This window comes from Poeciliopsis prolifica, unplaced genomic scaffold, assembly GCF_027474105.1.
Source record: "Poeciliopsis prolifica strain line A6 unplaced genomic scaffold, Auburn_PproV2 SCAFFOLD128, whole genome shotgun sequence".
In the NCBI taxonomy this organism is placed as follows: Eukaryota; Metazoa; Chordata; class Actinopteri; order Cyprinodontiformes; family Poeciliidae; genus Poeciliopsis; species Poeciliopsis prolifica.
This window is the reverse complement of record NW_026562503.1, coordinates 548,478-561,883: the sequence shown is the minus strand read 5'-3', so window position 1 is coordinate 561,883 and position 13,406 is coordinate 548,478. Positions and strand designations below refer to the sequence as shown.

At 47.7% G+C, this 13,406-nt stretch overlaps 1 protein-coding gene and 1 pseudogene across 1 annotated transcript in view; both read right to left on the bottom strand.

The window, feature by feature from the left end:
- The window catches only part of LOC129355268 (uncharacterized), a 41,020-nt gene extending 33,088 nt beyond the window's left edge, over window positions 1-7,932 (bottom strand). Inside the window, exons 1-7 of the mRNA XM_055024790.1 lie at window positions 7,866-7,932; window positions 6,777-6,989; window positions 6,175-6,298; window positions 5,854-6,011; window positions 5,709-5,786; window positions 5,459-5,606; window positions 5,174-5,351 (exon numbers count right to left, since the gene is read on the bottom strand). Coding sequence (XP_054880765.1) covers window positions 5,174-5,351; window positions 5,459-5,606; window positions 5,709-5,786; window positions 5,854-6,011; window positions 6,175-6,232 — 620 coding nt within the window. The 5' untranslated portion in view covers window positions 6,233-6,298; window positions 6,777-6,989; window positions 7,866-7,932. The remainder of the gene's footprint in view (window positions 1-5,173; window positions 5,352-5,458; window positions 5,607-5,708; window positions 5,787-5,853; window positions 6,012-6,174; window positions 6,299-6,776; window positions 6,990-7,865) is intronic.
- Window positions 7,933-8,345: 413 nt separating this feature from the next.
- Window positions 8,346-12,426, bottom strand: LOC129355239 (platelet glycoprotein Ib alpha chain-like; annotated as a pseudogene).
- Between the last annotated feature and the right edge of the window lie 980 nt (window positions 12,427-13,406).

Genomic DNA, 13,406 nt, shown 5'->3' with positions numbered 1-13,406 from the left:
GACAGAGAGAGACTACACTCCTTACATTTCCACATCTGGCCAATACAAGTTTAGCTGAACAATAACTTTATAAGCGCTCCCACTACGTTCAGAACTTACTATCAGCCACTGAAATCTAAAACTTGATAGCCGATGACCCCTTGACCAGTACGTAAGCAGTTGGATGACAGACACGTGATCTGGTGATGTTCTGAAAGAGATCAGATATATTTTCAGCCATTAAAATATGCAATTCATAGTGAGCTAAGTTGTATCTTTTAGTACAAGTCCCTTGAATGCCTCATGAATATAACCACTGGACACTTGTATGCAAGCACATATGTGCAGAACAGTGGTGAATTGAACATGGTAGAAAGTAATAGTAACAAAGGTCAAAATGAGCACATACAATGAACACAAAAAACATCAACATTTCAAAATTAAACCAATGAACTTCAATATTGTTTCTGAGCTACAATTATTTGGGGACAAAAAAGTCCAATAAAAAACGACATCTTTACAGCAGAGGAATAAGTATTTTTTTAAAAAGAAAGCTCAAGTCTGTTCATGGAATAGTAGGAATGATGGGTAATCCATTGAGAGTTTTAGCTAAGACTAAATATACTAGAAATCCATAACAGGTATTTTAGGAACATTTAACAAAGCTCAGAAAGCAATGCTTTCTGCAGGTTTCACCGACTGAAATGTAAGACTTTTTATTAAGAATCTCTATGATGATAGAAAGGTACCAAAGTGTGTGTATCTACATTTACCTCCATAGTAACATTACTGAAATAGAATTAAAATAGTTAGAAATAGGCTGATGTTAGATCCGTGTGTTAAAAATCCACTAAACCTCCAGGGAGCTCAGGAGGAGCAAAACTGTGACATTTCTGGGGTCCATTTGTGTCTCTGGCAGCAGCTTTGTGACCCTTACACTACATATGGCTTCTGCAGACTTTTTTCGCACAGAATGTACCTAACATGGTGCGGCCATAAATGTAAACTTACCAATGATATCACAAAAAGCTATCTGCCTTAACCTAACCGACTTAATCTACAAAACATGAAATAATGTGACACAAGTATGGAACAAGTAGAAAATGGTGCAAATGGTAGAGAAACGCTAGATAATTGCCAGCTAATCATCACTTCATGGGATGTTAGCACATGTTAGTCACTGACTTGGGTTTAGGAATTACAGACACGTGAGAAAACATAGCAAAATATTATTTTTCTAATGTCTGATGATTTTAAGTTACATATTTGTCTTTGGATTTAGATGGATGAAAATAGATTGACTCTTACCTTCTTCAAATTAAGTAGGAAACTCCCCGCTTGTCTTGAGAAAAAAACCCAACAAGGTGCAAGCCAGTTATCTCGCGTGATTTTCTGTAATCTCTTGATGTCGCTGGATCCTCTTCGGCGGGAGATGAGTCTGACACTATAGAGCTTTGGAATTGACGTCACTGTTTTTTTTATTAGATTAACTTTGACTAATATTGATTCCATAATTATATATATATATATATATATATATATATATATATATATATATATATATATATAGTCCAGCACATCACAGCAGGGTGCAAGATACTGGCAGGGAAAGCGTACATGGAGCGACATAACCAAGTGGCAGGCATAGTGTACAGAAACATCTGTGCAGAATATGGACTGGAAACCCCGAGATCAAAGTGGGAAACACCCCCAAAGGTGGTAGAGAACACCAGAGCTAAGATCCTGTGGGACTTCCAGATCCAGACAGACAAAATGGTAATGGCGAACCAACCAGACATTGTCGTAGTGGATAAACATCAGAGGAAAGCCATTGTGGTAGATGTAGCAATACCAAGTGATTGCAACATCAGGAAAAAGGAGAAACTGGAGAAATACCAGGGCCTCAGGGAGGAACTGGAGAGGGCCTGGAAGGTGAAGACCACAGTGGTGCCTGTGGTCATCGGGGCCCTCGGGGCAGTAACCCCCAAACTGGAGCAGTGGCTACAACAGATCCCAGGAACAACATCAGACATCTCAGTCCAGAAATGTGCAGCAGTCCTTGGCACAGCCAAGATACTGCAGGACCCTCAAGCTCCCAGGCCTCTGGTAGAGGATATATAAATCTATATATAGATCTATATCTATATATCCTCTGGTAGAGGACCCGAGCTCAGAGGATAAGAACCACCCGCGGTGGGTGAGAAGGGAATTTTTTTTTTTTTTATATATATGTGTGTGTGTGTGTGTGTGGGGGGGGGGGGGTGTGTGTGTGTGGGTGTGTGTGTGTGTGTGTGTGTGTGGGTGTGTGTGTGTGTGTGTGTGTGTGTGTGGGTGTGTGTGGGTGTGTGTGTGTGTATGCTAATTCGATGTATTCAAGGTGAGATAACGTCATTCAATCACGTTATCTCACCTTGAATACATTTTAGTCCAGTTGACAGAAAAAAAACGATTGTCTCGCGTGTTCTCGCGTGATATCCCGTGATCTCACTCGTTGTCTTCAGCACAATATCAGTCTGACTATAATGAATCATGTTCGCTCAACATGATTCAATTTTATAAACGTGAAGTTGTGGAATATCTTGTTTATCCAACATGATTTTATCATGTTGTCGTTTCAAACCCAAAATTATTGTGTAAAAGGTACATGATATTCTTTTGTTAATGTAATACGCCCCGATGTAATTATCTGACCTAATTGAATCACGTTATCTCACCATGAATACATTTTATTCCGTTCAGAGTGAAAACCGATTGTCTCGTGTGTTCTCGCGTCATATCCCGTGCTTCCTGTAATCTGGCGTTAACTCGCGTGATATTCCGTGATCTCACTCGTGGTCTTCAGCATAGGATCGGTCTGACTATAATGAATCATGTTAGCTCAACATGATTACATTTTATAAACGTTGAAGTTGTGGAATATCTTGTTTATGCAACATGATTGTATCATGTTTTTGGCTCAAACATGGAATTATTTAGTTAACAGTACATGATATTCTTTTGTTAATGTGATAACCCCTGAGGTTCCTTTTTTACAGTGTAGGGTTCAGCTGAACATTTATTTGGCCAGTCTGTTTTATTTGTCTTTATTTGCGTGGGGATGTGGAAATGTAAGGAGTGTAGTCTCTCTCTGTCTCGTAGATATGACCTGTTAAAACATTTTACACTTAAACACCGGCATATGCGACGTTATCCATGCCCACACATAGACTGTCCATGTACTTGTAAGACATGGAATGCTTTGCATATTCATTTAAGTAGAAGGATAGACTGTGTTGACCATTCTGTACTTTTCACATATTTCTTTGGTGATATATTCATGTCTTTATTTAAACCTCTAACAGCTTCAGTTAGATGTTCAAATGAGATGTTAAACTCCATTTTAGTCATGGCATAATGAAGGGATACTAACAATTTTAAATATCTTTCAAACAGACTGCAAGCCACTGATCACTTTTGTTGTGACTTCCTTTGAATGTAGCTATGCTTTCAAGTGTGTGAACCTATACTGCTGGAGTTTTGAGATTGTTCTCATTGTTTTTTGATCTGCATATTTAGGAAGACACTGCTGAGGTCAGACGAGAGTGCATCCTCAAAGGTCTGTGTGTACCTAAATGAAGATCCAGAGAAGCTGGTGGGGAGTACATGGTATGTTAAATTCTCTTTGTGTTTACAATAGAACTCCTAAGAGTTGTTAAAATACTTTCACCAACTAAGGTCCATGAGTGACTCAATCAATGTCAGTCTTAATTTATTTATTTAATTACATGTGAATTGTCTCCCCCCAATACCCTTCCCTAACTCCCTTAGGACGTCGATGAATGAAATGGCCAAAGCCGAGGCTGTCCTCGGAATCGTCATTTGAGCAGAGGCTGCAGAGGCTGCCGATGCACATCTGGATGTTGGGATTGTCCTGGAGGAGTGGAAGTTATGAACAGCTTGGGCAGTGTATCTTCTGCAATAGTGATGCTGCTGGGACTAATCTACGCACTAAACTTGAGCTACCCTCAAGTTTAGTGCGTTCAGCACTCAACTTGCTCAGTAACTCAAGCATACCTTTGAAGTAATACAGAAAATAATAATGAAATTGGATGGAAACAACTTATCAAGAAAGCACAAGTTCTCAATATGAAACTCGCCGCTAAGTTGAATAAGTTTCATATGGAAAATGAGTGTTTAAAGTCTGCAGTAGAAAAGATTTATATTGTTACAGTTCTCTAAGTTGAGCAACTATACTGACATGTTTTATGTTGTAAAGAATTGGCTGGGAAATGAAACTGTAACCTTTTGTAGTTGTTTTTTATTTCAATGTCCAACTCAGCTGTTTTGTGCTGTGTAAAAAAACGATGTATAACAATTCTGAAAATACAATTGTGTTGTACCTTTTCTAATTGTTGAGTGTTCTTCCTACACTTTCACCTAGTGCTATCTTAAAATGCTTGATTAACACTTGAAAAAATGTCTTTGAATTAACATCATGAAATAATGGAAAGGATTTCCACATGATTAACTAGCTGTCTTTTAGCATGAAGCATATTTGTTGAGCTAACTTACTTTTAGTGAGTTGGACCTACTGAATCGGTAGTGTGAAGGTACCACTGTAAAATAAGGTGGTTTCAACTAGATTTACATTCATCTTAATGAAGTTACATCAATGATTTGGTCCTAAACATTGCAGATTAGTTGGGCTGGCTGTATTGCACTACACTGGGTCACACTATAGTAACTGAGTTAAGGAACCTTTAAAACATATGTTGAGCCAACACATTTCATTTGAATTTGAATAACCTTAATGAATGGAGTTGAGCCAACTCATTTGATTTACAATCATCCATTGCATTACCATAATTCTGGTTAAGCCAACATATTTGGTTTAAATTAGAACAACCTTAATGAATTATGTTTTGCCAACTCATTTTATTTATATAAGAATAACCACAATATATTACGTTTGAGCCAACATGTTTGATTTACAATCATCCATTGCATTACCATTGTAACAAGTTAATTCAACTCATTTGATTTAAATAGGAGTAACACAAGTACATGGTGCTGAAATAAAGCAAAGTAATCAGGTGGAAATCCTTTCCATAATTTTTTTATGTTCATCCAATGACTTATTTTTTTCAGTGTGGTTCCTCAGGGCTCCGTCCTGGAGCTGCTCTCATTCTGAATCTATCAGCTGGAAGAGACTCACCGTCGGATTCTGGCCGCGTTGGGTAAGAAGCTCCGGTCCAAAAGCCTCAAGGATCCGACGGACATGAAGTGGAGGAAGGACTTCAGGCCCCGCCGTCGGGTCCGGACCTCTTTCCTGGCTGTGGGCGTGGCCTCCAGGCCCGGCTGCAGGACCAGCTGGAACTGGGTCAGGTTCTGGTCTGGAGATCAGAATCAGGAGTTACTGGGTCAGGTTCTGGTCTGGAGATCAGAACCAGGAGTTACTGGGTCAGGTTCTGATCGGCAGTGAAGCTCTGTGGAAACTCACTCTTGGGCTTCGGCAGACGTTTCCTCAGACGTCCTCTTCCTGTCCCAGAGATCCACTGGGATCCACTGGGATCTGCTGCAGAGGTCGGCGCTGACGCGACCCTCTGACCCCTGAAGGATCTCCTCTTCATCTGAGTCTCCTTGGTGACCTTGGTGAGGCCAGACGGTAGGAGCAGCAAAGTGATCAGGCTGAGGGTCTCCAGCAGAGCCGTGAGGTTCTGATGGGTTCTGATGGGTTCTGATGGGCTCACCTTGGTTCCTGCTCCTCTAGCAGGCCGCTGCGTCCCGTAGCAAAGGCCTGATGAGGCGCCGTCCAGATCCTGCTGCCTCTGGGCCGTCAGACAGATTTCAGTCTCATCCTGCGATGCAGAAACACGAGTCCAACGGTCCACCCACCGGCTGACGTCCGTCCTCTGACCCGTCCTCTGACCCGTCCTCTGACCCGTCGCCCGCAGCGCCGCGCCGCGGCCCCATCAGGACCCGCTCCAGCCGGCCCACTCTCGCCTCCAGTTTCTCTCTGGTTCTGCTCCAGCGTTCTGAGTCCCGACTTGAGTCTGAAAGCAAAACAACAGCCAATCAGGATCCTTCGCTTAAAGCGTCTCTCGACTCCAGAAGCTGCTGCTTCCAAGTGGAGGAGCCGCAGGACGCCGCCCCGCTGCACCCGCGCGCCGCTGCGCCCGCTGCACCCGCTGCACCCGCCGCCCCGCTGCACCCCACCTGCTCTCCTCTGCAGTGGGCTGAACGCCGGCGTTGGCGCTCTGCGTCTCTGATTCATCCTTCATCAGGGAACATCGTCCAGATGTTTCCATCTCCAGGACCAGCAGATGGGACACAGCAGCTCCTGAAACGTCACAAAGGTGAAACTGAGTCTGTTGGTTCATCCTCAGTCCGGTCCGGTCCGGTCCGGTTGGGTTACTGACTGGCAGAATCAGAGCCCAAATCTCAGCAACCTGATGAAGATGTCATCATCATCATCATGAACAGTTTCCACTTCCTGTTCTGGTCTCTACAGCAGAATCTCATTTCTCTACAAAGTATTTTGGGATTTGAACTGAAGGCTGCAGAGACGCGTCTCCACAGGATGGTGGCGCTGTGGAGCCCAGAGATCCACAACCAGGATCACTGATCAGGACTTTAACTAGACAGAAGCTCTGGCCTCCAGCAGGGATTGAAACAGTTCAGGCTCAACAACAATTTGTTTGTTTTCAAAGTTTTTCTCCTTTTTATGCTAAATTAATATTTTCTAATCTAATTTTCCTTTTTATTTAAATCTTTGCAGATTTTCCACCAGATTTTGGTCTCTGTAACCGAACACGGACCTGCAGACCAGACGACACCGACGTTTGGGTCTGGCTGGATTCCAGAGGGTGGCGTTCCGGTTCTGGGTCCTGGCGGTCCACATGGTTCTCAGCCAGCTTAACTTCCTCAGTTTCCTCCACCTTTATCTGAGCCGTGATGTCCCGGTTCTCCTGGTTCTGCCGGTTCTTCTCCTTCATTCTGCTCATAAACTCTCAGGTCTTCAGTTGAAGTTTCTGGAGAAACATTTTGATCACCAGCTGATGATTAAACATTCAGTTACTAATGGTTCTGATGGTTCTAAAGGTTCTGATGGTTCTAAAGGTTCTGATGGTTCTAAAGGTTCTAAAGGTTCTGATGGTTTTGATGGTTCTGAACTTTTTCTGAGGTCAGAAGATTAAAGTTCATCTGATCCATTAGTAAAACTGAATAAAGATACAACATGGAGGAGATGTAACTATTAGTAACCATGGAGACGCACCGTCAGTAGCCTAGCATGTGCAGCTAGCCTAGCATGTGCAGCTAGCCTAGCATGCAGCTAGCCTAGCATGTGCAGCTAGCCTAGCATGTGCAGCTAGCCTAGCATGTGCAGCTAGCCTGTTAGCATCTTCTGCAGGTTTTTATTGTTGCAGCAATAACACCTGTTGATGACGCAATGACGTAACTCACGTGGAGTGAATTCAGGTGAGCCAGGAAGGTTCGGTTCGGTTCGGTTCAGTTCAGATGCCTTCACTGACCCATTAGCTGGACTGAACCAGTTGGAGCCATGAAGGAACTGACGTCAATGTTTCACGTCATCATGGCGCCTCCACTGATTTAGTGACGTAGTGGATGTCCCTGAACGCACCATGACGTTATATCCGGGCTACGAAATGCTGTAGAACTCAACGAGCCCAGAGGCATTAATGAGTTGAACCAGAACCAGAACCGGAACCAGGACCCCCCTTGGGCCCTTCTGCTCTACCTGAACAGTTCCGGCCCAAGAGTTCACCCGTTACCATGGAAACAGGCAGGAGAACCTTCCCGAACCGAACCGGCCCAGCTGCAGCTCCGACCTCGGCCTCCGAACCCAATCCGAACCAATCAGAACCCAAAGACTCCTGAGGACTTACTGCATGGAGCTTCCAGCAACAGGCCGGGGAGGGGGAAGTCCACTTCCCCTCGGAGTTCTGTCGGAACCGGGAGGCCCTGAACTGGACTCTGATTGGATCAGATTAGTTGTCCAGCAGCAGGCGGAGTTTACCGCCACCTGCTGGTCTGGAGGATCAGAAAACTGGAGAATCAATATTTCCTGATCAATTTTAATTATTTTGTACCAAACAGATTAAATCAAATATTTCTGATTGTTATTATAAATCACTATTTAAATTTATTCATTTATTCCAGTGTTAAAATGAAAAACGACGTTTAGTGAAGATTTAAACACCTGGATCAAACATTTGGAGGAATTTGGTGGAAACAACCAGAGGATGTTAGCATTTGATGTTAGCCTAAATGCTAACGCAGTCTGAACCGGCCTAGTCAAAGTCCTGTCACCAAACCTGGTGCTGAACGAATCAGTGACGCATTCAATGAAGACATGAGGACAGGTGTGTTTTCAGGTGAGCTTTAATTGGTGCAGAGCGTTTCCATGGTAACATGCAGTAAACGCGGCGATGCTCAGAGGAAGGAGACAAGGAGACAGGAAACAAGGAGACAGGAAACCAGGAGACAAGAAACAAGGAGACCAGAAGACAGGAAACAAGGAGACAAGAAACAAGGAGACAAGAAACAAGGAGACAGGAAACAAGGAAATAGGAAACCAGGAGACAGGAAACCAGGAGACAGGAAACAAGGAGACAGGAAACCAGGAGACAAGAAACCAGGAGACAAGGAGACAGGAAACGAGACAGGAAACCAGGAGACAAGAAACAAGGAGACAGGAAACCAGGAGACAAGAAACAAGGAGACAAGGAGACAGGAAACAAGGAGACAAGAAACAAGGAGACAGGAAACAAGGAGACAAGAAACAAGGAAATAGGAAACCAGGAGTCATCTGCAGAGGCATAGCAAGAACCTGGAGGATGAAGGTCACTGAAGGTCAGAGGTCAGTGACAGTGGGCCTAATGTGATGGCGCCTTCATCTGGTGGCTAAAATAAAATAACTGGGAGGAAACCAGCAGGACTCCTCACTTTGCTGCTGCCGCCTCCTCAGGAGGAGCAGCCAGGCCCCACGGCATGCTGGGTAAATACCCGGCCAGCCACTCCCCCCAGCTGCTCCTCACCTCCTCCTCTGCTCCTCGGCCCGCCTCCCATCCTCCCACCACCCAGTCCAGCTCCTCCCGCCCTCCGCCCGCCTCCTCCCGCTCCTCCCTCAGAATCACGCTGTAGCGTTTCCTGGAGACGCCTGCTGCTCCTCCTGCTCCTCCTCCTCCTGCTGCTCCTCCTCCTCCTGCTGCTCCTGCTGCCTCCTCCTCCCTCCTGCTCCCTCTCTTCCTGCCTCCGTCCTCTGCAGAGACCCGGCACTCCTCCAGCACCTCCCTCCACCCCTCCAGCTCCTCCTCCCTGCTGACCAGGCGGTACATGCTCCTCCTGTACACTCCTCTGTCCTCCCTCCCCGTCTCGTCTCCTGCTGGCTTCAGAGTAACCGTCTGTCCTCCTTCTCCCTCCTCCCTGCAGGCTGCGCCTCCTCCCTCTCTGTGGACAAACAGCAGAGAGCGGTACAGCGCCACCACTCCTCCATCTGCCTCCTCCTCCTTCCTCAGCAGAGCTGCCCCCTCCCTGACCTTTGCCCTCCTTGCTAGCGTTAGCCTCAGCGACTTGTACAGCTTCTGGTAGCAGAAGAAGAACCTCAGCAGAGTCAGCAGGACCAACGGCGCCGCCGCCGCGCAGAGCAGCAGACAACCTGCAGACAGCCAGACGCACAACACCGCCGCCCTGCTGGCAGGAACCACGCTGACATGCTGCCCCCTGCTGGCAGGAACCACGCTGACATGCTGCCCCCTGCTGGCAGGAACCACGCTGACATGCTGCCCCCTGCTGGCAGGAACTCCTGAAACTACTTCAGTATTTAGGGGAACTTCAGTAGTTAGGGGAACTTCAGTAGTTAGGGGAACTTCAGTCTTTAGGGGAACTTCAGGAGTCGGGTGTGAGGTCGGGTTGAACCAGCCCACTGATGAACTTCCTGTTGGCGTCTCTGAACTGGCGTGATGGGAGCGCTGCTGCGGACTGGTGAAGGTCTGGTACCAGGACCGTGTGACTCTGTGGCGGGCTGAGGCCGGCTCTGCAGACGCAGTCATGAGGTCAGGGGTCGTGGTTGAGGACGAGAGGTTGCAGCCGGAGGTTCTGGAGCAGCCGGAGTCGTCGGGTCGGCAGGAAGTGATGTGACCGGCTGGTAGAAGTCTCCAGGCGGTTCTGGTTCTGGTTCTGCGACTGGAGGGCAGAGATCGGACTCTTCCAGAGTCACCACAGGTTTCCCCCGGTGGCGCCGCGGAGAGTCGCAGACCTGGGAACAAAGGTCAGAGTTCAGCTTCCAGATGAGCAGCAGCAGCGTCTGAGTGATGCAGGTCTACGTTCAGGGAACATTTCCTCCTCACTTTCACGGTTTTTATGAAAACGTTTTGAAGCAACGGTTGATGGAAACGGCAACATCTGATTTGAAGAGGAGATGCTAAATAACGCTGCCCCCTGCTGGTGGGTCAGGGTTAGCCCTTCAGCCCAGTACAGTGAACTGGTGAAGGCTTCCTGACCAGGACTCCCTGCTGTGTCTCACTGGGTCCTGGATGAGTAAAGGCTGTGTTTACAAACCGTCTCCATGCCAACATGAACCGTCCTGGCTCCGCCTCCTCGCCACCAACATGGCGGCTTTCCTCCAGGAAAGGTTTCATCCAATCAGAGGGCAGCAGAAGCAGTTATTACAGTCACTGAGAGTCGGCTCACCACGTTGTCCACGCCGTAGCTGATGAGGGCGCCGTCTCTGACGTAGACGTTGAGCCCAAAGTCGTCCAGGTATCTGCGCAGGTAATCGAGGGAACAGGAGCAGGCCCAGGGGTTGAGGGACAGGTAGAGGTACGGCACGTCCTCCTTCTGGCTGAACCAGCCGTCAGGCATCACCTGGATCTGACAACCAGAGCAGACGTCAGCTGGTTGTCGGTTAGCACAATCTTTAGCATTCTGTGTTTAGCATGCTGTGTTAGCATGCTGTGTTTAGCACAATCTGTTAGCATGGTGTGTTAGCACAATCTGTTAGCATGGTGTTAGCATTCTGTGTTAACAAGATTTGCTTGCATATTCTGTTAGCATGCTGTTAGCATTGTGTGTTTAACATAATCTGTTATCATAGTATGTTAGCATGATCTTTTAGCATGCAATGTTAGCATAGTACGTTAGCATGATCTTTAGCATGCAATGTTATTATAGTATGTTAGCATGATCTTTTAGCATGCAATGTTAGCATTGTGTGTTAGCATGATCTGTTAGCATGCTATGTTAGCGTGGTATGTTTGCAAGCTCTGTAGCAAAGGTATGTTAGTAGCTGTTAGCAATGTTAGCATGATCTGTTAGCATGCTGTGTTAGCGTGGATGTTAGCATGCTCTGTTAGCATGGTATTCAGCATGCTGTGTTAGCATTGTGTTAGCATGAATCTGTAGCATGCTGTGTTAGCATGGCTGGGATTCAGCTGCTCACCTGGTTGTCCCAGGTAGAGGGTTTCTATGGCTGACAGTGGGTGGAGCATGAGGGAGGAAAGGATGGAGATGCGATGGCCGACAGGTCCAGGATCTGCAGAGCGGACACACTTTTCAGTTTTCATCGTTCTGATGAGGTTCAACTCGATCCCTAGCTCTAATTATCCTCTCCTCTCCCTCCGACGGCATCGCCATGGCGTCAGGCTGACCTCAACCTGCTGAGGCCGGAGAAGCTGCGGTCGGTCAGAGACGCCAAGGAGTTGTTCTGCAGGTAGAGTTCAGTCAGAGCAGGACAGGCGGCGGCGCCGTCAGGGAGGAGCGTCAGGCGGTTGGAGCCCAGCCGGAGGACGGCGAGGCCGACCAGAACCGGAGCGGAGCCCGGGGCCACGGCCGGAACCTGGAGGGCCACAGAGAGACACGGCTTAACACACCACATTCACCTGGAGGGACACGCAGAAACATTAACACGCTCAGCTCCATTAACCAGCGCCAGACACCTGGTTGGCTGTGAGGTCCAGCTCATGCAGGTCCGGAAACACCTGGAAGGAGGTCCAGGACAGGCTGGAGAACAGGTTGGATGGAAACAACAAGACCTGGAGGAGAAACGGAAACGTTCAAGGTCCAGACACAAAACAACACAAAGAAATGTCTGGAGACGTCAGAAACCGGGTCGTGGTACCTGCGTCTGCAGGTCCAGTCCCGCTGGGACCGGCTGAACCCGGCGCCGCTGCAGTTCTGCCTCGGCCGTGGTCCTTGTCCCTGTCGCGTGGCAGCCAGGCACCGAGGCGGCCACGGCTCCGTGCAGCCAGGAGGAAGAGGAGGAGGAGGAAGAGCTGCATGCTGACCGAGCCTCAGAGGTTCTGAGGAGAAGCGAAGGAGCCGCCGGAGCAGAACCTGCAGCCGTCCGGGTGGTGAGAGGCGGTTTGACGGGCAGCAGCTGCTGCAGCAGGAAGGAGATAAAGTCTCCTGCTGAGTTCCTCCGTCGCTGCGGTTGCTGCGCCGCATTATCTGGACTAACAAACTTCCTGCTGTTCTGATGAGCCGAGGCTCAGCGGCAGACAGGAAGCGCTGATCGGGTTCTGACCCGTTTACAGAGGAAGCAGCAGCTGCTGCAGATTCCTGGTTCTGACCCACCGTTGATCAGGGTGCAGAGAAAACTGGATGTGATGATGAAATATTTCAATAAAACCAGCAAAGCAAACTGGTGGACAGAAAACCCAGCTGAACTCTCTGCTTCTGTCGACCCATCTTTGCCTCCAAGTCCTGAGAAAGAAACGCTTTGGGTGCAACGTCTGAGAAAACACGAAGACAGGCCTGAACCACCGGAGACGAGCTCCTGACTGAGACCTTTATGACCTTCAGGTGATCCAACGGTCTGCAACCAGAACTCGCCTCCCTGATGCTGGTCCACTGTCTCCTGGAGGACGAAAGTGTCTACTACACCAACCTACACCTGAAAAACCTGACCTGCAGGGGCGCATGGACCAGGAGACCCACATGGTGACGTTCAGCTTCAACAGTACCAACAGCTGTGGGTCAGAGGTCATGGTCAGTCAGTCCGGGTCAGTCTCTAGTTTGAGATCTTTCTTATAGTGGCCTGGTTCTGATGGATCCCAATGTTTCCTCCTGCAGAACAACAACCAGATGATCTACCAGAACATCATCAGCAGCCATGACGGCTCCTCCAACGTCATCCACACACACACACACACACACACACACACACACACACACACACACACACACAACACACACACATACGCACACACACACACACACACACCACTACAAGCTGTAGGGGTGTGTGGAGTGTAATTGGCCTGATTGACCACTAGAGGGCGCGGCTGAGAGGAAGTCAGAATATGAATATTATCATAACCCAGATATGAAAAACATCCTCAGGCTGAATGACGGGCTCTGATTGGTCGACGCCGCTCGGCTTCGTTTAACTTCATCAGCCTCGTTGACACACTCAGATAATTCCCAGT